The 22,783-nt window shown below is 40.6% G+C and overlaps 1 protein-coding gene across 1 annotated transcript in view; it reads right to left on the bottom strand.

Moving 5' to 3' along the window:
* Positions 1-22,783, bottom strand: part of sox5 (SRY-box transcription factor 5) — a 78,916-nt gene that overhangs the window by 33,877 nt on the left and 22,256 nt on the right. The window contains exons 4-6 of the mRNA XM_079399601.1: positions 5,448-5,534; positions 2,015-2,187; positions 559-627 (exon numbers count right to left, since the gene is read on the bottom strand). Coding sequence (XP_079255727.1) covers positions 559-627; positions 2,015-2,187; positions 5,448-5,534 — 329 coding nt within the window. The remainder of the gene's footprint in view (positions 1-558; positions 628-2,014; positions 2,188-5,447; positions 5,535-22,783) is intronic.

Here is a 22,783-nt window from a genome sequence, read left to right as displayed (position 1 = left end):
GACAAAAATTGTATGAATTTATAAATTTGTTCAAAATCCTTTTTCACATCTATGCTATTCTAAGTGCATGGGAGAATTGTTTCCCAACAGCATGTACAAATTGGGGGGAATAGGCTATTCTTAATTAGACTTTTTTTATTATTTATTTTTATTTTTAATATTAGACATTAATCAAAGTTTCTTAAATCTGTCAGTTATCTTGAATGATTTTTTTCAACTGAGGTTGTCATAATACATTACGGATTGCCTTAAAATTAGAAGTATAGTATTCCATCATAATGTTGCTTTGTCTTTGTTTCTGTAGCTACATTTTGATTGTTCAACAAAAGGACTACGAGTATGGACTCGACGCCGGCGCTGATGCTCGTTAATGATTGGTTGAGGGGGGCTGATTGTTGATTGGTGGACAACAACGTTTGATTGTCATGAAACCCCACTGTGCCACTGTGACAAGTCACTCGCATTGTGACATCTCACAAACATACCTCTTCAAAAGCATAAACGCAAAACATGTATACAAGTCTAGAAGTGGACATGCACATCTATATGAAGACTCACCTGGATCTGTTGCTGCAGGAGGTTGATTTTGTGTTGTTGCTGCAGAAGTTGCTGCTGTTGTCGTGCAATCTGTGGACAGAACATGTCAAACTGTCAGATATGTCAAACTGTTTTTCAATAAGAGAGGACATTATTTGTGCAGATAGGGGTCACATGCTTGTACGGTGATGGAAAACTGTGTATTTGAAGCTCTTGGGTGTGCTTTTGTACTTCATACATATTTACCAAGGAGTGGCACCCAGTCCTGGAGCGTTGTGTGTGTGTGTGTGTACAGGGGTGTGTTAGTATATGTGTTAATAGTGATCTGTTTTCTTTTGTAAAACTGAGCTCCCCAGAAGCAACTATACACACAACAAAGCTAAAGCACACTCTTCTGTATGCAAACACCTTTAGACTCCTGCCTGCATGCTGGAGGGGACCTGAATGTTACACACACACTTATAGGGGGATGGAGAGAACAGAAGGTTTCTTTGTGAATGTGGTTCAAAGTGGAGAACGTTAGTATGTTACACACCCATACCTCTCCTTCACACACACATATTCACTCACTCACTGATAACACTGTTCTGTGTTCTGCTCTATTTAAATGTTCATCATAATAACACTGTGTCCTAATCGGACATGATAGGAAGGAATGGGTCACAACGGTTGATTAATTTACTGGTCATCCAACTGCAAAGCTATATTATTAGCGAAGCTGGCTAATTTATCGTTTGCTAATTTGGTTTTGTTTGAATATTTTAGCAGTGGTACTCTAATTAACATGATGACAGTGTCGGAAAAGCCCTGTCGGAAAAGTTTTGTCTTTAAATGTATCCCCTTTTACGTAACATCAGCCATAAAAAGCAGCATGACGTTTAAAAAAAGACTCCTGTTTATAAACAAAATCTAATTGTGAATTTCCCCCTTAGAGAAACAAGTACTATCAGGGTCGAGAGAACCCGGAACAAGCCAAATATACAGGCTTCCTTAACCCATTGAGTGTAGTCAATTTTGAAAACATGTCTTCTATTTATGAGGCAAGCTTCAACTATCAGATTGATTATTTTCGGTCCTTTCTAACAGTAAAATGCTTTGTACAGTGACTAAATTACAGCCTATCAGAACACATTTATTGATTAATACACAGCTAAGTGGAGCAGGATTTTTGCCTGATGAGATTGCATTGTGCGTTTCACCAAGCGTGTCGCTTTACTGCATTGTACCTGGTTAGAACTTGCAGGTTTATTTAATATCTAGATTTGTGTGTAAACTTCATTTGTTATCATTAAACATACTTTATATATTTATCAACATTATATTAGCCTATCCTGCCCTCCAGATATTGTTACTGGCTTCAGCCATTGGAAAAAACACTAGTTAGGATCAGATGTGAAATAACTAATGAAATTTGGATAACTAAAGAAAAAGAAACACATGGCACATGCATGGCACAACACGGTGAATAAGTGCTGACCTGGTCCTGTTGCTGTTTTGCTAACTCCATTTGCTGGCGCTGTTTTTCGATCTGCGAAGCAGCCAGTTTCTTTTGCTCCTCATGGGCGGCCAGTAGCTGCTCTCTGAGACTGCTGAGCTGCGTGATCATCCCCATCAGCTGGCGCTCTTTCTCCGCCAGGCTGTCCGGGGTGCCTGCAGGGGTTAAAGGGCACAGGCCAAGGGTCAAAGAACTAGTCGAGGAAGCCTTGTACCCAGATGTGCTCCTACTGAGATGTGCTATCGCCCTGGTGTTTACCTTGCCGTCGCTACACATTTAGCATGAGCTGACCTCCGACCTGGGCTAAAGCTGAGAACGCTCTGACATACGAGCAGCCCCAGAGCAGACGGCAGGAGGGGAAGGCTAAATCACTCGACAGGATGTCGTTGCACTGCGGTATTACCCCAGACTACCACCAATCAAACAATGTGTGTGTTTGAGTGTGTGCTAAACCCCTAAAGCATTCAAATGTCCAAATGAGCACATGTCTGTTAATGTGTTCATGTGTGTGCAATTGTGCGTCTGAGGTCATATATCTGTGTTAAAACACACACGCCTGCACGGCCCCACAATCCCCCATTGTTCTCGGTCTCTACCTTCTGAGGGGCCACATTCCTCACCAGGGAAAAACAGATGATGAAGAAAGCTAGAGAAAGAAGGGAGTCATAGCAGTTGACCTGACCCCTTGCCCTGGCAGGAAGGTGAGAGTAGGCTCCATTTGTAACCCCTTCACAAACACACACACACTCAGACTCAACAATGCACAATAAAGGCAACTGTCACAGGCGGCCAGTTGAAAAAATAAACCTGCAGCTCCTATTAACAGCTCCCAGACAGAGCTTTCACAAGAGGGTGTGTATCTGAGCTGGCCCGGGACAAGGGAGGGCCTTGTGTGAAAAGTGACCAGTCTTCCAGAGAAAAGAGGGATCAAAGCGATCTTTCTTTCCCGTTTTCTTTCCGAGACCCAATTGCTCATACAGAGGATGGGTTAGAATGGTTAGATATTTTTCTTTCCTTTTAAAAAAAATATATATTTAAATTGAAGTATTTAAAATATTCATTAAATATTATAAACAATTTTTATTTTAGTATAAATTATGCAACTAATAATGCATTGTTTGCCACTGTTTTGATGATGAATTCACAGCTTTCATGGAGATAAACTTTAATTTCCAGCTATTATTGCAAATAAAAACCTAATAAATATATGTATGTATTTTTGTAAATAAACCATTAACAACATTAAACAGCAAATATATATTTTTTTCAAACACATCTAAAATATGATGCTAAAAATAAAATAATTTCTTGTTTCCCATCTGGGCCAGCAGAAAAAACCTTATTGTTGTAGTTCCTGGTTAGAACATATTATATAGAAAAATGTCAAATTGTTTAAAAATGTGTCTTGAGACCATTGCATGCTGTCCAGCAGTTTTTGACCGAATTAAAAAAAAATCTCCTGTGAATGAATCTGATCATTGCTGGTGGACATACCCCTAAACCAGCATTACTATATAGGGTTTACCAACCAGTCATTCAGACTACCTACCAGCTAGTTTATTCTAGAAGCATTTGTAGCTTTGCATGTCCCTAGCGCAGGCAGTAAGATTCACTTCATTAAAATGTGAATAGACCTCTGACACAATATACTCTAGATGCTCTAAGTCTAGAGTTGACAGAAGGTGTTTATACACACACATAAGAAAACACATCAGCCTCATCAATCACAACCGAAGGCTTTTTACCTCGCCTACTGAAAGTTCAGCTTTGGATCAATAAGTGGTTTCCTCTCTCTCTAAACATCCTAAGGCTGCCTTTACTGCCTTGCCTCATGTCACAAACCACAGTAATTAACCAATTTGTAACAATGTAATACCTGTCAAGCAGCTCTCACTGCTAATTAATGACTGGGCTTAAAAGATAAATCCCTAAAGCAGCACAGTGCTGTGTTACATGAGGGAGAGAAGGAGAGAAAGAGCTTAGCCCGAGGCTCTTATTGTCCATTACCACTTTTATTTCCATCTTTTCTTCTCTCATTCTGTCTCTTTTGCTCTGTAATCATCTCCTATGTGTTTACACAGGCTGTTCTTTACTGTACACTATATTTAGTCGACTTCATAAAGTACAGTGCATCTGTTCTATTAAATGCATAGATCTGGTTCTGAACGCTGGTCAATACAGTACTTCAGTACTTCATGATATATTTCTGTATCACCATGTCACTATGCAGCACCCATCCACCCATAAAGGTTCTGTAGTGGCATCTATGGTGTATCATGGAACCTTTCTACTGAACAAAAGTTTCTTTATAGTAGAAAAATGTAATTAAAATGTTCTTTTAAGAACTGTTTACTTAAAGGTTCTTTGGGGAACCCCAAATGTTTCTTCTATGGTATCACTGTGAAAGCTATTAAATGTAGAGATCAACTATCAAGCTTAGTTTAATTTCAGTGAAAATACCTGCTAGTGGCAAAATGGCTTGTAATGAATTTGCTAGGAGCAATTTAAACAGTTTTGTTAACTTCCACCATTTTTCGCCAAAAACCCATTCCCAAAGATGTCTCAACAAAGCCAAACGTGAACATACAAAATGATTCAGTGTTTCTAATTGGATAAAAAAATGTCAGCCATCCCTCTGACTTCTTGTTTGCTATCAGTACATTTTGTGTAATATAAAAAAAGCCTGCTTTCAGCACCTAATTTAAAACGACCTACTAATTTGTATATATTTGTGTCAATTTCTGATCTTAAAGGGTATTCACAGACAGAGCGGGGATAGTGTCGAGGGCCGTTTCCAACCGCTAGTCATCGGTGGTCATGGCGGGGATGCTCTCTTACTGAAATGTCAACACAGTAGGGTTACCACACCAACGGCTTGATCAATGGCACTCCCTTTTCTGCTCCAGGAGCGAGAACAAGCTTCGTTTGATTAAATATTTCTGAGCCGCTTAATGAAGTACATTTACTCCCAAGTTAGCCTCGCGAACACGCCGCTAGCGCGAGGAAGGTGTATAGAGGCTTGTTAAAGTGACAGTGGAGTGTGTTCTCGCTACGGCTGAGTGACCTAACAGGATGTATCATTAACCGTGCTAACATGAGCGAGGCTGTTGCTTAGCAAGTCATCCTGGCAGATCATTAACCGGGGCTGGCAAAGAGGCTAGCGCTAGGTGGATTAGCATACCTGAGCTCTCAGGTATGCTTGAAGATGTCTAAGGTGACATTTGATACGTACAATTATAACTGTGATTATTCGAATCTAAAACCGCAAAACCAGCTCTTCTGACACAACTGCCAATGGAAACGGTGAATACTTTGGTTTTGTACCTCAAAAAAGAAACACAACAGATAGATCAACCGTCAAACACAACATGCATACACTCTGAGGTCACACGAAGACACAAGTCTTTCGTTTTACCTTTGATCTCAGCAAAGGTGCCAGAACCCATGGCCAATAGCTTGTCCTTCCAGTCCTTAGACAACAGCCTCTCAATACTGGGGGCCTCTGCAGGGGAGACAGAGAGAGAGAGAGAAAGAAAGAGAGAGAATTACCACAGGCAGGCAACATCACAATATAGCTCATTTAAAGTCCATTTTCTGTAATAAAGGCCCGTCTCTCTAATGGCACCAACAGTAGGGCAGGAGGAAGAGAGGATGGAGAGAGAGAAAGACAGAGAGAGAGAGAGAGTTGAGCTGCTTCCTCACCTGCTGTTAGCCAATCATTAGCCCTATGCTCCAGCTAACACAAAGAGGCTCTTAATGCACCGGGTACAATGGACACATTATCGAGGCTGTGCGCTTTGTTTTTCTAATACACCCTGCGGATCCGCTAACCCCTCCACCCCACACGCTAATTACTAACCTGCCAAGGACGGACATCTCAAACAAGAGAGAGAGGAAAATTACAACAACTCTCAACACCCCCCTCTGTATTCCTCTCTAACACACACACACACACACACACACACACACACGTACCAGCATCACCATCACAACAATTAACTGCGATATGAAACAAAATGAGAGGAAGAGGGAGACACAACGAGTGAAAGAGAAAGGTGTGCATTTGTGGTAAATGAGAGTGGTCAGTATTTTAGCAGGTTGAGAAATGACACACACACAACTTTAAATTCAGATGTGATTTCCTTTTCCTTTGTTTCATTTTGATCCTTTTTGTCATTCTACATCCTGTTGCTCAAATAGTAAAGCATTACACTTGCAATGGCAAGGTCATGGGTTCAGTTCCATATTATTTTAGGTGATAAATCATGTTTGAAAAACAACCTTAAAACTTATTTATTCAGCGTTTTAATCATTAAACCCGTTAGAATATAAAAATTTACATCTACAAATGCAAAATTGATCCTTCATCCTGTAGCTTAAATAGTAAAGCATGACGCTTGCAACAGTCATGTCATGGGTTCAGGTCTATATATCTTTATATGACAAACTGTATGTTGAAAACATCTTCCTCTCATTTAATTTATGTATTCAGGCTCATTTAAATCTTAATCACTAAACCCTTCGGAATATGAAAATTCACATTTTCAAAAGCATAAGCAAAAACTTTAAATACACATACACATGAACTCTACATTCAGTCATGATTTCTTTTTACTATTGTTTTCCATTTCCCATCTTTCCTGTACCTCAAATAGTAAATGATGCTTGCAATTTGAAGGTCAAAGTTTTGGTACCATATGATTTTATATGATAAATTGTGTCTTTAAAAGCATCTCATTTAAATCGTAATCACTAAAGCCTTCAGAATTTGAAAATGCACATCTTCAAAAGCAAACACACACACATAAACACTTCTCCACCAAACTAAAAACACCAGGTGGCACCATTACCAATTCAGCTGGAGTTAAAACACTGAGCACTAACCTGCGTCTTTGCGACTGATAGACTGTACAGGCCCCAGGTGGGCGGCACACACTTACACTCAAAGACTTGCCAAATAGAAGAAGACCTGCCAAATATTTAATGTCTGATTAGTGGTCAAACTTCCTCAGTGGCATGTCTGCAATTTAAAGTTTATTGCAGTCTTGTCTCTTGAGTATTTCTGAATATCCTCTGCGTTCCTGGTCTCACCTTTGGACTTCAAAGTTTGACAGTTTCAGGCCTGTAAAAGACAGCCTTTGGTTTATGGACACACTCCCTCACCGTTCAGCCAATCACCTTCACTGCTGCAGTTCCTACTGACAGCTGTCTCACTGTCACCCCAACAGGTGTTATTAGCCCTCGACTCGCTCTCTCTCGCCTCTATTCTGGCATCTGTGCGTAACAATGACAGAGGCTTTTAAGCCCGAGAGCTTTGACAAGCGAAAGGTTTCAACAAATGGCCACTCCGTCTATCCCCCCTGCCTGCTTTCTCTCTCTTTCTGTCTGAGTATGTCACTTTCTCCCTCTCTCACCACAGCACTGTAATAGTTATTATTTTTATTTATTAACATGGCTGCTATTGTCCCTGCTGACAGCTCCTTCACTTTAACTATTAATAAAAATAGAAAGCCCTCTTTTATGTGACAGCCCGCAGCGGGTATCTGCACAATCGTTTACTGCAAAATGGACGGAGAAGGAAGCAGATATGCTGATGTATCTGTCTTTCATGGCAGCTCTTGATCTCGTTCTTCATGTTCTCTTATGATTTGGGAAGAAAAGAACTGTTGCGGTGCCCTTTGCTAGAAGCACCTCTCACTTCAGCCTGTGATGTTGCTTTTAGTTTTTTCAATATGAAATACTGATGCTTCTACATATGCTGGAATTATAAAATGCTAGAATAGACTCTAACCTGCTACTTGTAAGTATATGTAAGTATACTAATAATAAAGACACAAATGAGATCTCGTTTAATATCTGTTGTTTCTTATAGATAGCAATGAAATGGAATGGATCTATCGAGGCTTAAATGAATTGAGAATTTCTCTCAAAATTAAAAAATAATACTCCACTAACCTTAAAAATTTCTCCTTTAAAGTTTCAGAAGTGTCATATTATGCTCAGAATACATTAAATACGTAAATGAAACCCATCTGAAAACTGAATGAGCAAACTTCTAGCTATAAAATGTTCTATAAAGATAAAAGATAAACATATTAACTGCAGGTTTAAATCCAATATTTGCTATGTGAATAAGTTATCAGCATTAAAAAATATGTGCATAACAGAGAGAGAGAGAAAGAAGTGAGAGAGGGCAGAAACTTTGGGACTGCTTCCATAAGTATATTCCCAATACGGCAGCACAGCTTATATGCATTAGTGTGAAGGGGTTTGAGTTTGTGGCAGCTGGGTGGAACCCTGCGTATGCACTCTTACGAGGTGGGGAGCACATTTTTGGTGGGACCAGCGCTGCCTGAGGGGTACAACGGAAAGAGAACAGTGTGACTCTTGGAAAAACACACAGCAAGGGTTTGTATGAGAGAAGGAGCGAGTGTGCCAAGATGCATTTCAATTAGACATAACATGATTGAAAGAGAATGTTTGCTTTAATGCCTGAAATCTGAAATATTGTTCCTAAGCAGCTATAAAAAAAATAGTGCAAAAAATAGTGAGCAAGATATACGTGACAGTGGTTAGAAAAAATTCTAATAAAATATGAATAATAGCATTAATCAAATATTTGTAATTTTCATAAGAAAGGAGTGATTCATACTTAAAAATATATGGTTTTTATTGTCCCTGGACCCAATTGTGGAAACTCCTGGACCAGTCAACCATCCTGATCCATCCCTAGTCATATGTCTCTAATTGTGTCTAGAACAGGATGTTCGGCAGACAGATCTGACAAACAAACACGTCAGTCGCACACACTCATCTGTAAACTGAATATGAGCTCACAAACTCACCAACCACCACACCAGCCATGCCAGCATGGGAGAGGAGAAGTTAATCTGACAATAATAGGTGAATTATGGGGCATTATTAAAGTTCATTGGCTCCAGAGGACTCCAGCTGCTGGGCAGAGCCGTAGCCAAGATGTCCGGCCACCTGGCCCAAAAGCGTGGAAGAACCGCTCAAGATGTGCCACCACCGAGTGTACTTATATTCTTCACACACCACAGTCCAATTTAGGGCGGCCCGGGCTCCGTACTTCACAAACAATTTCATCACTCACTCTCTGTTTCTCCATGCCTCGCCGTTGCGATGCTATTTTTTGCCCAAAACGCTCTGACTCAGCCTGGCCAACTCCATTTTTCCAATTATCTCATATTTGCAAAGCCAATGAGATGTTTTGTTCAGAAAAGAAAGAGGGGGCGGGGGTTGGTTTTGGAGGAGTGGAGAAAAGCGGGGAGATGGAGGGGGAATGAGACAAGGAGAGCCAGGCCCACGGTGGACAACAAAAGGGCCAGTGTCCCAGCGCCAGCTTCACGCGGGTGGGGAGGGCTCACAGGAAAGGCCCTGGCTCAGGCCTGGCCCAGCACGCAGCACCAGAACAGGCTCCACATTGACTGTTCTTGGCAGAAAGCAACACACTGCAGCAGCTCCCAGTCACCACAGAGGTCAGGATTGAATAACCAATTATACAAGCACCCAGCTAGTTTATCTAAGGTTGGACAGAAAGGATCGTCACACAATTTCAGTTCAGCGTCGTATATATGTCCAACACGAGACAGGCACACACGGGAGTCCAGCTGCGCTTAGATCTTGGAGTGGAGTGAATACAAACACCCACAGATGGGTTTCAGTCACGAAACTAGTAATTAATTACTGCCTTTGTGGCTAAAACACTGTAATCAATTAATGCAGTGCAGATCAGTAGTCATTTAGGGTGTTATGCTTAAAAATAAAGTTCATGAGATTTTAAAAAGCGAATGGCAGAAGTTCGATTCAGAAACAAACATGCTCTGCAAACTCTGCTCCTGAATTCCCCTGTCAAATGAAAATATGATTATAATCACCCTTGATGATCAATTTATGTACGGCTGTTATTTGCCCAGAGACTGTGTTGAAAATTCTTTCTAAAGGACGTTCAAACATCGGCGGTTGCTCGTGTTTTCTCCCGGAGCGCCAGACACTGCGAGACTGTGAGTTTAGAAACGCATTGAGCAAAAAAAAAAAAAAAAAAAACATCGGACCAAATCTCTCATCAAAAGCCGCCATTCAAGCTAAAAGTCCCAATTATGTGTGCTGATGGAGGAAAAGGCAACGCTTAGCAACACTCTGTACAAACATTCACACACGCACACACACACACACACACTGAGAATGTCTTCTTTCTTCTTTTCGCTCAAAAAACGTTCCTGTCTCAGAGAGGTGACACAAGCAGAAAGAAAAAAGAAACACTAAGGGACAGAGCGCGATGGAGTGAGATAAGGTGAGATTTTGTGCGAAGTCGTAATGTGTAAAGCGTGTGGAGTCAGCGGAAAGTGCAAAGCTGAAGCTAAAGGTCAGGATGTTAAACACCCTTTACATTCAAAGCAGTCACCAGGGCAACAGGGACAATTTTCTAATACAAAATATAAAAAGAAAAACACCTTGGCTGGAAAAATACCCTGTTTGTTCTCCATCTGTAAAGTTTCTTTGTTTTTTTTGGACAGCAAAAAAATACATTTTGACATGTAAACAGAACTATATATAGTTAGTCCCTTTTGAATAGGTCACAATCAAAACATCAGACCTTCTTAAATTATTATAAATTGTTTCCAAAACCATTTGTACAGTACATAAACTGATGTACTGAATGAACATAAAAATAGTTTTATGAACAGTTTACAGAAATTTGTCATTGAAGGTTTTATTGAATTTGATAGAATGTTTGTGAAAAGCCTGAGTGTGAACTACATTTACAGTATGTTCTGCAGTGTGATACAAACGAAGTCCCACGAGTGCTGCAAAGTGTGCTCTTCAGCTCTAGTCCTCACTTAGATTATGATAAATCAATTTTCCATAAATTAATAGAAAATAATTCCCAACTAAAGTTGCAGGGTGAAATTTACAAATTGAAAAATTCGTTTATCTCTGACGGAATTGTGCCCTTCACATATCTGCAATCCTTCTCTGACAGATGGTGTTGTGGGTGCTTATGTCCAATTTGATTTGAACCAAAACTCCCGCCAAATTTATTCTGGCACCTCTCGCGCGGTGCCAAATTTACACTGCCAGATTGAAATAACTGCGTGGAGGGCATGACATTGTGAAGAAGAATGTGAGCAAAACCATCACGACGTGTGAGAAAGTCTGAGAAAATTAAGACGTTCTCTGAGGACGTCCAAGACTTTAAATCTGGCTGCCGTACATCTGAGTATCAGCCACGCTACTGATACGCACACACACAGATATATGCCATTGTTCATACATGTAGAAATTAATTAACATGCACACATACAGTGATAAAATAAGCCGTTTTATATTCCATATGCGGCGAGCCTGGCTGTTGTTTGCTTTTAAATAGCAGGATAAGTGAATTAGTCTGAACAAGATAACATCTCAAAACACATGAATTACATATGATGTTTTCAGACACTTTGGTCTGAAATATAGTATGCAACTGTGGAATTATACTTTAAATGTATGCTAATTTAAGCAGGTAGTTCACTTTTTTCCCACTTTCAATGTACAGGAAGAATATCTTGTGTTCAACTGAAGAAAGACAAAGTAATACATGATTGAAATAACATGAAGGTGTTATTCCATTATTAGTGGATGATCTGCTAAATTTCTTGTGCTGCGGTGTCAGAAGAAAGGGTTAAGCTAGGCTCAGGGCTCCACTCTCCTCCAAGCACACACATTTCTCTTGTCAAAGGCATTCTGTTAAAGTAGGCCAGGGCATATTTGTGCTTCCTCCGTGTGCTCTATAATGGAAAATGACACTTTCAATCTGTCTCGTGGCAATAACCCCTCTTCAGCGCATCTCGCACGCAGCCCAGTCAGCAGAGAGCTGTCATAGCCCCGGGGCCCTGCCGCCACCCGCTTTTATTACATCACTTTAAAATGACAACAAAAGAATACAACATGTTCGTCCGAGTCTCTGATGCATTAACTGCAGGACAGCAGGAAAAAAAAAAGGCTTTGGACTGAGTCAACAGACACGCTTACGGTACGGTTGCAAACACTTGCTCTCGCAAAGCTGACATCACACGGACTGAAACGTATTGACACGCAAGGTTGAAAATAAATAAATAAGTAACAAAATAAATATATAAAATTTGTCAAAGCGCACGGCAGAGGCCGCGGTGTCTGTTAAAATCACAATTGCTGTATGTCGCTTTGAAGTGTACTGTGGCTTTCAGAAAGCGGCTGTCACAGGCCTGTCATACACACAGGCAGACTATGCTGACATGATAATGCTGCTTTGCATTTTGGAGGCAAATAAACACACACACACACACACACACACACAAGGCAGACCCACTCAGAAGTCTCCATTTTAACCTCTTGTCATAACAAACTGCCCCTGGCAGATGAAAACAGTTATTACCCATATTACAATTTACTTCCTCTTGTCTTCACATTGTTTTTCCATTTCTGAATTTGTCAAGTATTCACAAACAGTCTTTTTTCTGACAAGGCACGGACACATACTTATCAATAAGCAAAACTGCTTGGAAAAATGGATCTGACTTATGCAAACAGGAAGTAGGGAATCTAAAGGCATGTTTTCCCCCAACACACTCTGGATTTACACTGAATTTAATTGTTGCTGTTGTCTCTGTGTGCCTGGGGTGGTTAAAATGCTTTTGCTGTAAGAATGGCCAGCATTGTTTGGGCTCCATTGCTCCCAGATACTGGTAGCCATGTGAGAGCCATTAGGTGATTGTTAACAGCTCCTAATAAGCTGCCCATGCCCAGCCAAAGCCAGTCAGACCCCTGCACTCACCACCCGGCACATCCCTCGACTTGATTCCTTCTTTCTCTTCATCTGTAGGACAGGAAGAGGGGAGGTGGACAGGGTGGGGGATGGCGATAAATTCACATGCTTTCAAGTTAAAACTTTGATTGCTGGATAAGGTTGGTCATGGGAATAATGCCCCACTTATAAGCTATATTTCCACTGGTTAGTCACCAGCAGGGGTAGGAGACAGCACAAAGCGCTCTGTTTCATCTTAATTTGTTTATTTAAACCCATACTGTGCCAGACTGTACAGTGCACTCGTAATAATGTTAACATATTAAATGCACTAGAACGCGGCACTTTAGAGGTCCTCAAATATAGTTACAAATATGCACACTATCCCATCTGTTAGAAGAACCGAAATGTACCCAGTAGCGTTTAAACAGAAACGTATTTTAATGCAGAAATTCCCAACCAGGGTTACTGGGATATTTTTCCGTGTTAAACATAATATAAAAATTTGTAGAATAATTTAAAGCATTAGCTTTTGAAATAGCTCACAATTATTACAGCTGAAATACTTTTAGTCAGCAATGATGCATTAAATTGATAAAAAATGACTAAATAAAATGAAAAAGCATCATGGTTTACACAAAAATATTAATCAGCACAACTATTTTCAACAATGATAATTATAATAAATGTGTCTTGAGCACCAAATCAGCATTTTAAAATGATTTTTGAAGGATAGTGTAACAATGGACAATGGTTTAATGACCTTTAATGGCTGCTGAAAATTCAGTTTTGCCATCACAGGATCAGATTACATTTTAAAAATATATTAAGATGGAAAAAATGTAAATAAATAAATAAAATAAAGTAATAATAATAATAAAAAAATTGTGAATAAATTCACAGTATTACTGTTTTGATCAAATAAATGCTGCCTTGGTGAGCATTTAAAAAGAGACTTGGTGTATATGTATTAAACTTGTATCCACAGTAATATATTTACATTTACATTTATTCATTTAGCTGACGCTTTTATCCAAAGCGACTTACAATTGCTATATATGTCAGAGGTCGCACGCCTCTGGAGCAACTAGGGGGTTAAGTGTCTTGCTCAGGGACACATTGGTGTCTCATAGTGGATTCGAACCCGGGTCTCTCACACCAAAGGCATGTGTCTTATCCACTGCGCCACCACCACCCCCCATATATTTTTCTTATTCCAAAATAACCATTAGAAAACAGATAGTGTATTCCTCAAACTATTTGAGACAGTTTCTTTAGTTTGAGAGGAATATTACAGACTGCTAAATAATCAGTATAATATAAGTTACAAAACCAACAGTCATGGAAATGCTTGAGCATTACTGATGGGCCCGTCAGGAGACACAAGACAACAAAAGTTGAGAAAGACTACTGTAACGCACAAAAAAGAACTATGGAGAGGTTTATCTGTACAGAAACAACAGAGTGAGGACTAAATCCACGGCCTCCCTCTGTTCTCTTGCCGCTGTGTGCACACTGGGGTCCAAAGTCCCCGAAACGTCACAAGCCTGTAAGCAAATATACCAAACACATGACAAATTATACATTCTATCGTGCAAGAGCGCTTATATTTGCTGTCTGTTCCATCTATCTCTTTCTCTCTCAAAGGTGAGAACAGCCTTACGTGGAGATTAGCACATGGCCCGGCCCTCTGAAAGAGAATTCATCACTTAAAAACGCTGAAAACCTGACACACTTAGGTTGGAGGGCTGGCCCTAAATGAAGCTAACACACCTGAATTTTTTGGTTTTTGTGAAACAAATGTATTCCCTCTCGACTTATAATGCTTGAAAAAGAGAAGGCAGGGCAAAACTAAACAGCCCGAGTGTCAGAACACTCCCTCCATCAACCATTTATCATGCACCAGTAATTAACCCACTGTGTTTTTCTGTGCTCTTGGCATTAAAAAGTAGTAAACAGATATTTAAATGTGTGAGAAATATTTGCCAGAATGTGTAACCTGTATCTAACAGAGGGGTATGTGAATCCGGATGAAAGAAAAGGAGGTTGAAAAAGATCCAAACAAACGACAGGAACAACACTCTCTGAAACAGCACCTCTGAGAAAAAGGAGGGCGAGAAGACGAGAAGAGGTGAAGATGGGATAGGAAAAGGAGCATTAGCATTCAGACCACAATAATTATATATATATTTACTTTTGGAAATTTGCATATATAAATTTAAATGTGTTTGTGCACACGGGTGCAAATCAGCAATACTATGTGAAATAATCAAGGTCATGTGATGTACAGATCACATGTAATAATGCACACTATGAGGGTTTATGGCTAGATAACCTCATCAGGCTATATAACCTGTTACAAAGCTCAATGTGAACACTGCTTCCAAAGCATAAATCAGTTCTTTATTATAAACAATGTTTTAACATTCATTTTCATTTTACTTTGAACTATGCTGATGTGTCGAGGTGTTTCCTTTGTGCGTATGCGTCTGGATATGTACGTGGGTGCGCAGAATGCTTTGTGGCCATGACAATGGGCCAGGGAACAGACGGTGAGAGTGTGTGTATGTCATCGGCGACTGCCGTAGACTGGCGGAGTGTGTCAGATCCAGCCTAAAATGACTAGCAGCTGGGGGTGACAGTTGTTTTAACAGCTGAGCTGACAGGATTAATTCAAATGCACTGAAATCAAAAAGTGGAGAACACCTGTTCAGTCTTCCAACAGTCCCCACGTCCAGGCAGGGGATCAGGCTCGGGCGTACAGCCAGGCTAGAGCTTGCTCTCTCAGAGAAGTGAGCTGGGTGCTCCACCACCATGGGACAGGAGAAGGGGTGGAGGGAGGGATAAAAAAAAATACAGTGGCAGAATAGGAAGGAGTCCAAAAGCAAAGCAAGGCAGAAAGAGAGACACACATGAAGGCAAATAGGGAGGCTTGTGATCCGCCTTGCTTGTTTCTGAACATCTGGCTTAAATAAAGGGCCTATTTTCTGGCAAGCCGAAGGTTGCTGACCTAGGGCTGCTCAGCGGAGACAGATTGCTTCGTTTCAAAGTGCGCTGCCTGACCGCAGGACTGCCGAGGTTAATTCTGAGCTTCCCCCTCGTGTTCAAAGACCCCCTACCTGAGCTTCATTTACTCACTGGTGTCCACTACCGGCCTCAGTCCCATGCGCTCAAAACCAGGAAGTGGAGAGCTGTATGGGGTGTGTAGTATGTGATGGAGAGTCAATAATTGAGTGTATGTTGTGTTTACATTCCCCAGGGGAAAGTCTTAGTTGCTCCTCACATTAAATTTGACATGAAATTAAAATTCACTTATTTTCTAAATTCATATTTTTGGTCTTTTTGTGAACAATTCAACTGTGCATATGCATTCCCAGTCTTTTGGACAATCAATTTAATCTGCTTAAACCCCACTTACACTTACAGTCAACTGGAAACTAACATTCAGATCTGCCTCCATTCAATCAACAACTGACGAATAGAACCGAGTCCCCACCCTACATTTTTTGTACATCACAATACAGACAAAAAGATCAGTGACTTTAAGGCCTGAAACAGTCTACTCAAGCATGTGAATGCAAATGCTTCTGGCAGTTGAAATGTATTGCAATTTATAATATAATGCAAGTTCATTCTAAGCATCATCACAAGGGGCATAATAACAAGAATTTGCAAGGGAAACTACTGTCAGGCACAGCAGTAGAATAGAATTTTACTTAGAAAATGTTAGCCAAACTGTTAACCTTTATAACTAGCTACCTGGATATAACGCATGATAGTTTTCTCAAACCACTTAAGCCTACACAATGTTGAAAAAGCTACTAACTCCTGACTCTAACCTAAACGCTTAACCTTTGTATAGCATTGGTAGCACATCCTGATGTATAGTTTTGCTGTTTCCATTCATGATATTCTGAAGTCTAAACTTTTCTTAATAGTTTTCTATATAATTGAGTTGACCAAAAGAAATCAGCATGTAAGCCAATAAAATTTGCATACTGGTTTCTGGCATAAATTCAAACTTCAACTGCAAAATGTCCAGACAGACTGACTTCTGTGTGTTTAGTACTTTTGTGCGAGTGTGTGCGCTCCGCACATGTGTACACGGCCCCTGACATTTGGCCTGTGCACATCCACTGTTTGTTCTAATCTACTCCAATCCAAGCAAATACACCTAAATCTGCTTTGTAATTTACTTTACATATCCCTTTTTAACCCTGCTGAGGCTCAAGCGAGTGCATGTATGTGTGTTAGAAAGGAGAGAATGGATTTAGATTTAGATTTACAAGGGCGTGTAATGGATATGAAGAAGAGATTTGCGAGTTCATGCTAGCCATGTGAAACGCCACATCAAAATAACCAAAATCACTGACCCGCAATTACCCACAATGCAACAGCACGCCAAAACCGAGTGGTTCAACCATACGCATATGCCTGCTATTGCCATATTTCCTCTTGCCTTGATTTCCTTTACAGAAATCACACACACAGTGTTTCAAAAAGTCGCCAGTGCGATTGAGGAAAAAAAAGCACTGTGATGGACTCTCACGCGTAGGAGATTCAGAAAGCTCTCTATCCACTAAAGCATGATCAAAGAGAGGGGAGAGTGATATTTTATAGAGCTCGCTCAGTTTTTAAAAGTTGCGTTGAATATTCATGGGATATTGTATTCCATTATTTAGCATTAGCTTCAAAAATGCCAACACACACAAAATAAAATTAGCATGTTAATAGATATGGGTGTGCTCTGCAAATTAGCATAAGAATCACGCAACTGCTCAACGTCTGAGAGGTTTAACAACTAAACAAACGGTGAAGAACTCACTTTATTTGCCTCAACTGATTATTTTTTCAGAGGGCTGCCTCTCAATAGCAATTGCGTGTGCGTTAGCATACACAGAATTTCTTAGACATCTCACAAAATCAGTCATCATCTACACGTCTCCATAAGTAATATTCATATTATGCAATTCACAGGCACATCATTAAATCTAGCCAGGCAAACGGAGCTGCTAATATATGGATTCCTCATGTTCAGACCCTGCATTCAAGCATCACGGCTCAGGAGCATTTCCAATTCATGCACGTCAATGACGGCTGTGTGCAACTGTCCAAGTCTTGAGCCACAATGGTGTGGCTATGGAACACTCAGCTCTATAATGGCCCTGCTATGGAGCCACAGTCTAATTCATGAACCTCCGGCTTTTGTGCCTTTCTTAATGCCACACCAGGAGGTCAATAACAAAACTTTAGACACACAATCACAATCACACACAAGTAATTCACAAAGACGTCCATCTCCAAGTCTCTAATCCGAAGCCCACACTTAAAGTAAAAGAGACCACAGCACTGTTATGCCAAAAGCTCTAAATGTGTGAGTGTGTGTGTGTGTGTCCTCAGACAGCTTTTCCCATCCAGTAAGCGGCATTCAGCTCTAATATCACCCATCCAGTGAGAAGGCTCATCCCTATTGATTGTCTTGTGCTAGGCAGCAGAAGAATACAAACTGAAAGGCAGACTCAAACAATTCAATACAACTGACTTGAATGTGCCTTTCATATGCTGGAACAATGGCACGCTCACAATAGGGCCCCGTTAACTCTCATGTCTTCAGCTGTTTTGCCAACCTCAAAGGAAAGTACACTGACTTGGATTCAGCGGAGACAAATAAACAGTCATGCAATCGTCTACTCGGAAAAAAGGAGGCATCTTGTGCTTTTCCCAGTAAAGACTGACAGAAAAATCTCTATAGCGTGATAATGGCTGAAATGGAGTTAGAATAGCTGGTGTTTTGTTGCGCTAGATTCGGTAAACAGAGAAACTTCATTCAGAAGGCGTCTGTTTGTCTATCAGGTTGGATTGCATCATTTTTTTTTTTTAAACAGAACTGTCCAGAGGAACTTTTTAGTGAGAACTCAGGAGACTTATTAACATCAACTTTGACTCAGATGTTTTGCCTAAAAATCATTATCAGACATAAAAATATGAGACAATCACTGACATACAGTACAGTAAGAGGTGTAAAGTAAATGTGAATATAATTTGTTTTTGGCAGAATTTGATGAGAAACTTTTGAAGCCATTATGAAGTCTTGCCTTGGTATTATGGAAAATCTGAGCATACGTTTGAGAGGACACTCAGTTGAGATATCATTTGCCTTTTTCATTCATTTAGTTAAGTTTAAAGTCTGGCTGTCACAATTTTGCACTTTTCAGGCACTCATTTTAACAAAAATAGAGCAAAAGAAAGAGAAGAGTGGAAAACGTAAGTGGAAAACAACTTTCTTTCATAGATTTATACTGATTTGTACTCTGTATAATTGTGTATGTGACAAATAAAAACTCTTGAACTCTTGAATTTATTAGCTACTACATTTCTCCAGGTTACACCTCTGACAACAATATCTCTTTCATAACCTTTATGGATCCATATTTTGTTTCGTCTTGCTCTCCATTCTCTCTTCTTCTGTCCTCAGTCTCTAACTAAACCCTTTGGTTTTCAGAGCACGAGGGAAAGATAATGACAAACAACTCCAGTGAAAAGCTTCCTCCTAATGTTAATTTATACATCTAACTAATTACTACCAAATGCTTGAAATTGCATATGGAAGTTGTTCTCTCTCCCACGCTCTGCCTCTACACAGACGCTCAGCGCTCGTAGCGTGCCCTCCTCGCACTCTGTGTGCCTGAATTTGTCTCTGTACAGCTGCATATAGAAGTCCTTTGGTAGTTTTTCTTGTTCGATCTGTATGTTCTAACTTTAGGATACAGCATCCTAAAAAACTGCTGAAGAACCTAACTGTGCATAACCGTGTTTGTGTGAGTGTGTGCAAGCACGTGTGTATTTTGGGTCAGTTATATTATGTGTGTGTGTGTGTGTGTGAAAGCACTCAGCAGCAGCAGTCGTATAGCGGATTAGCAGACCCCAGGGAGATCTAGATAGAGATCCACTGCTGAACTGCTTCAGAGCTCTTCTACCCCTTTCGTCTTCATGCAAGAGTGTATCCGCCCTTCTTATTCTCTCTCATTGAGGGGTATGGCTGCGTGAGCCCTCGGCTAACAATGACAGGGCCTAAGTGCTGTCTTATAAAATGCCCCAGTGCCTCCGGACACCCCCCTCACGCACGTCTTACAAAAGACGTACGCTCTCTGTGTGACTGTGTGTGCGGTGCAGCTTTGCTCTGATCTTAAAACACCATTCGACGTGCCCTACAGTTCAGTGTCGTGCTATAAAACAGTGCAGTCGCCCTTATGGCCCACTGCGCATTAAAAGCCACCTCCAGTCTGACCCCAGACCGGCGGAGGCATCGCGAGATAATAGAGGCATCCGGGCGGCAGCTGACCTCAGGACGGGCTTTGAAGCTGGAGCATCCCACAGAGAGAGAAGCAAGGAGAAGGACTCAATTAGTCAAGTCTAAATTGAACCATCAATCTCAGCTCACTCCATGGCCATCCGGTGCGAGGGGGCCAACACTCATAAACAAGACCACGCTGTTACTTCAAGAGGGCTGCGAGGCATCTAACAGCATCTGAGGTGGAGTACTTTAAAGGCAACTTTAGGGGAAAAAAGATGAGAGTAGGGTCCAAAATTAACATTTGTCACATATATGCAGAATATTCTATGCATTAAGCCACCAAAAAAAAAAAATATGAGGAATTAATCATAATACTATCTATCCATCCATCCATCCATCCGTCTTTAATTTTATTTTACATTTTTTATTATAGTAGAGATGGATAGATTAAAAAAAAATTAAGAAAATTTTATAGTTGGAAATATAATTTCAGTACTACACACACACACACACATACACAAATACAATAAATTAAAATAAATGAAATACATTTTTCTTAATTTCCCCAACATTGGCTGGTATAGCAAGAAATAACTTTATGGACTCTGGATGAGAGTTAGTGATGAGAGGAGTGATCTGTTTTGTGTGTAAAAGCACACAGGGTGGGGAGACTCGAAGAGAGGCATAGGAAGGTGAATGAGACCATTGTCTGTAAAGGGCTGTGTGACGTATGCTCAGCTTGAGAGCTCTGAGTGTGTGTGTGTGTGAAAGGTTCAGTGCTCAGGGAACCAAAGCTTGGCCCTGACCATGAATCAAGCTCAGCCCAGCGCCAAGGCTGACAAACATATACACACACACACACACACACACACACACACGCACACACGTGGACACTCAGGAGACCCTGAACATCTGTGCCCCACATAACACAGACGGCCAAGCACTAGTGAGGACTACATCTCCTCCACAGAGAGCCAGGGGGAGGAGGAGGAGCGCGATCATACCATCAAAGAAGAAGGCTTCTCAAAGATTTGGAGTAGTTCATGATGAGGATGAAGTTTATTTGCAGTATAGCTGTCTGATTGCGGTCAATCTTTAAGAGTGTGTTTGTGTGTGGATGGATGACACAGGAAGTGCTCTCTCTGTGTGTATGTGTGTGTGTGTTTGCTGTCCAGACTCCTGAGAGAGACACTGTGCTCCCTCTGAACCCCTGACAGCCCTCCTGCCCTCTTTCCATTACTAAAGCTAATAACACACACACACACTCCAGCACGCTGCTGCCTGACACACCACACACATGCTGCAGGAAGCTGTTCTTGCTGCACTTCTGAAATATATTGCTACACACATAGAGAAATGAGTAGAAGAGGCATGAAATGAAAAAGCGTGACTAAATAATAGACATATATATGGGTCAACTGCACAATATTTGTTATATATATACTGTTTATATATATAAAACTGAAAATAGGAAAAGCTACATTTAGATAAATTTGAAAAAGGAGATGGAAACATCTAATAAAGATTTTGAAGTTACAAAAGAGTGCTGAATATTTTCTTTTCTAATTAAATATTTTATAAATAAGTCATTGAAATTAAGTAATTACTATTAAATTAAATAGTAAAATAAACATTTATTAATTTGCCAAATTGAGTTAATCTCGTGCTATTTATTATATATAATGGTACAATGATCGTAAATTATAGATTCATATTTCTGATTGTAGTTGTCAAATATTATTATATAATGCCACCCTACTGTCTAGGTATTGGTATTAACCATTAATTTCGGTCGACCAACTGTTTTCCCACCTGCAGCAATGCAAAAATATGTTTGTGCAGTAACAGATACACACCGAAACTGTGTCTAGATGTGCTGTATCATTGAGGCCGGTTGATTAGGGACAGACTCGGATGCACATTTATAAAGGCCAAATGCTCTGCTCTTGGTCAAACACGCACGCACACACACACATTCTTGCCTGACCCAGTATAAGTTTGGCTGGTATCTGGTCGTAACAAACGCCTCAGCTCGGGCTGTTTATCTGAGGGGAAGTGGAGCAGCGAGGGGGGACAGGTGAGCAAACGGCTCGCTAACACGCTGACTAACACACTCCTGATTTCACACGGGCAGCGAGACGCATACGGCCCCCTCTCGCTTTTCTCTTACTGTTTTCTGACCCATTTCCTTTCCTCCCGCCTTTCTACTTTCCCTTCACAAGCCAGAGCTACGTTTTCAGTGCGCAAGCGACTTTCGATGAATGTGCATGTACATGCGAGTGTGTGATTGATCCGGCTAGAAGCAGCGTGTGAAAAAGAGAGGGAGGGCGGGAAGAGAGACAGAGAGAAAGGGAACAGTAATAATACGGCCCTTTCATAATGATTAAAGCATTCATTAATTTTTCATCATAACCTGCCGTTTGCAGCTAATGGTCTTTGTGAGGTACACAAGCAAACAATGGACAGGCGAGTTGAAAAGGGATTTTTATCAGGCTATGAGAGCCCTGGCTCAATGCACTGCCCACCTCCCCCTCTTCATTTCTCTCTCTTCTCTTTTCTTTTCTGCTTCTTTTTCTCTGTGTCCGTGCTTCTTGAGGGACCAGGGCTTCTTTTGTTTGCACATTTTATTTGAACAGAAAGTAGAGAGATAATGCGCTACTGTAGTCTCCTG

The sequence above is a fragment of the Barbus barbus genome (genome assembly GCF_936440315.1).
Source record: "Barbus barbus genome assembly, chromosome: 39".
Classification (NCBI taxonomy): Eukaryota; Metazoa; Chordata; class Actinopteri; order Cypriniformes; family Cyprinidae; genus Barbus; species Barbus barbus.
The sequence above is the reverse complement of the archived record's forward strand: the minus strand, read 5'-3'. Positions and strand labels throughout refer to the sequence as shown.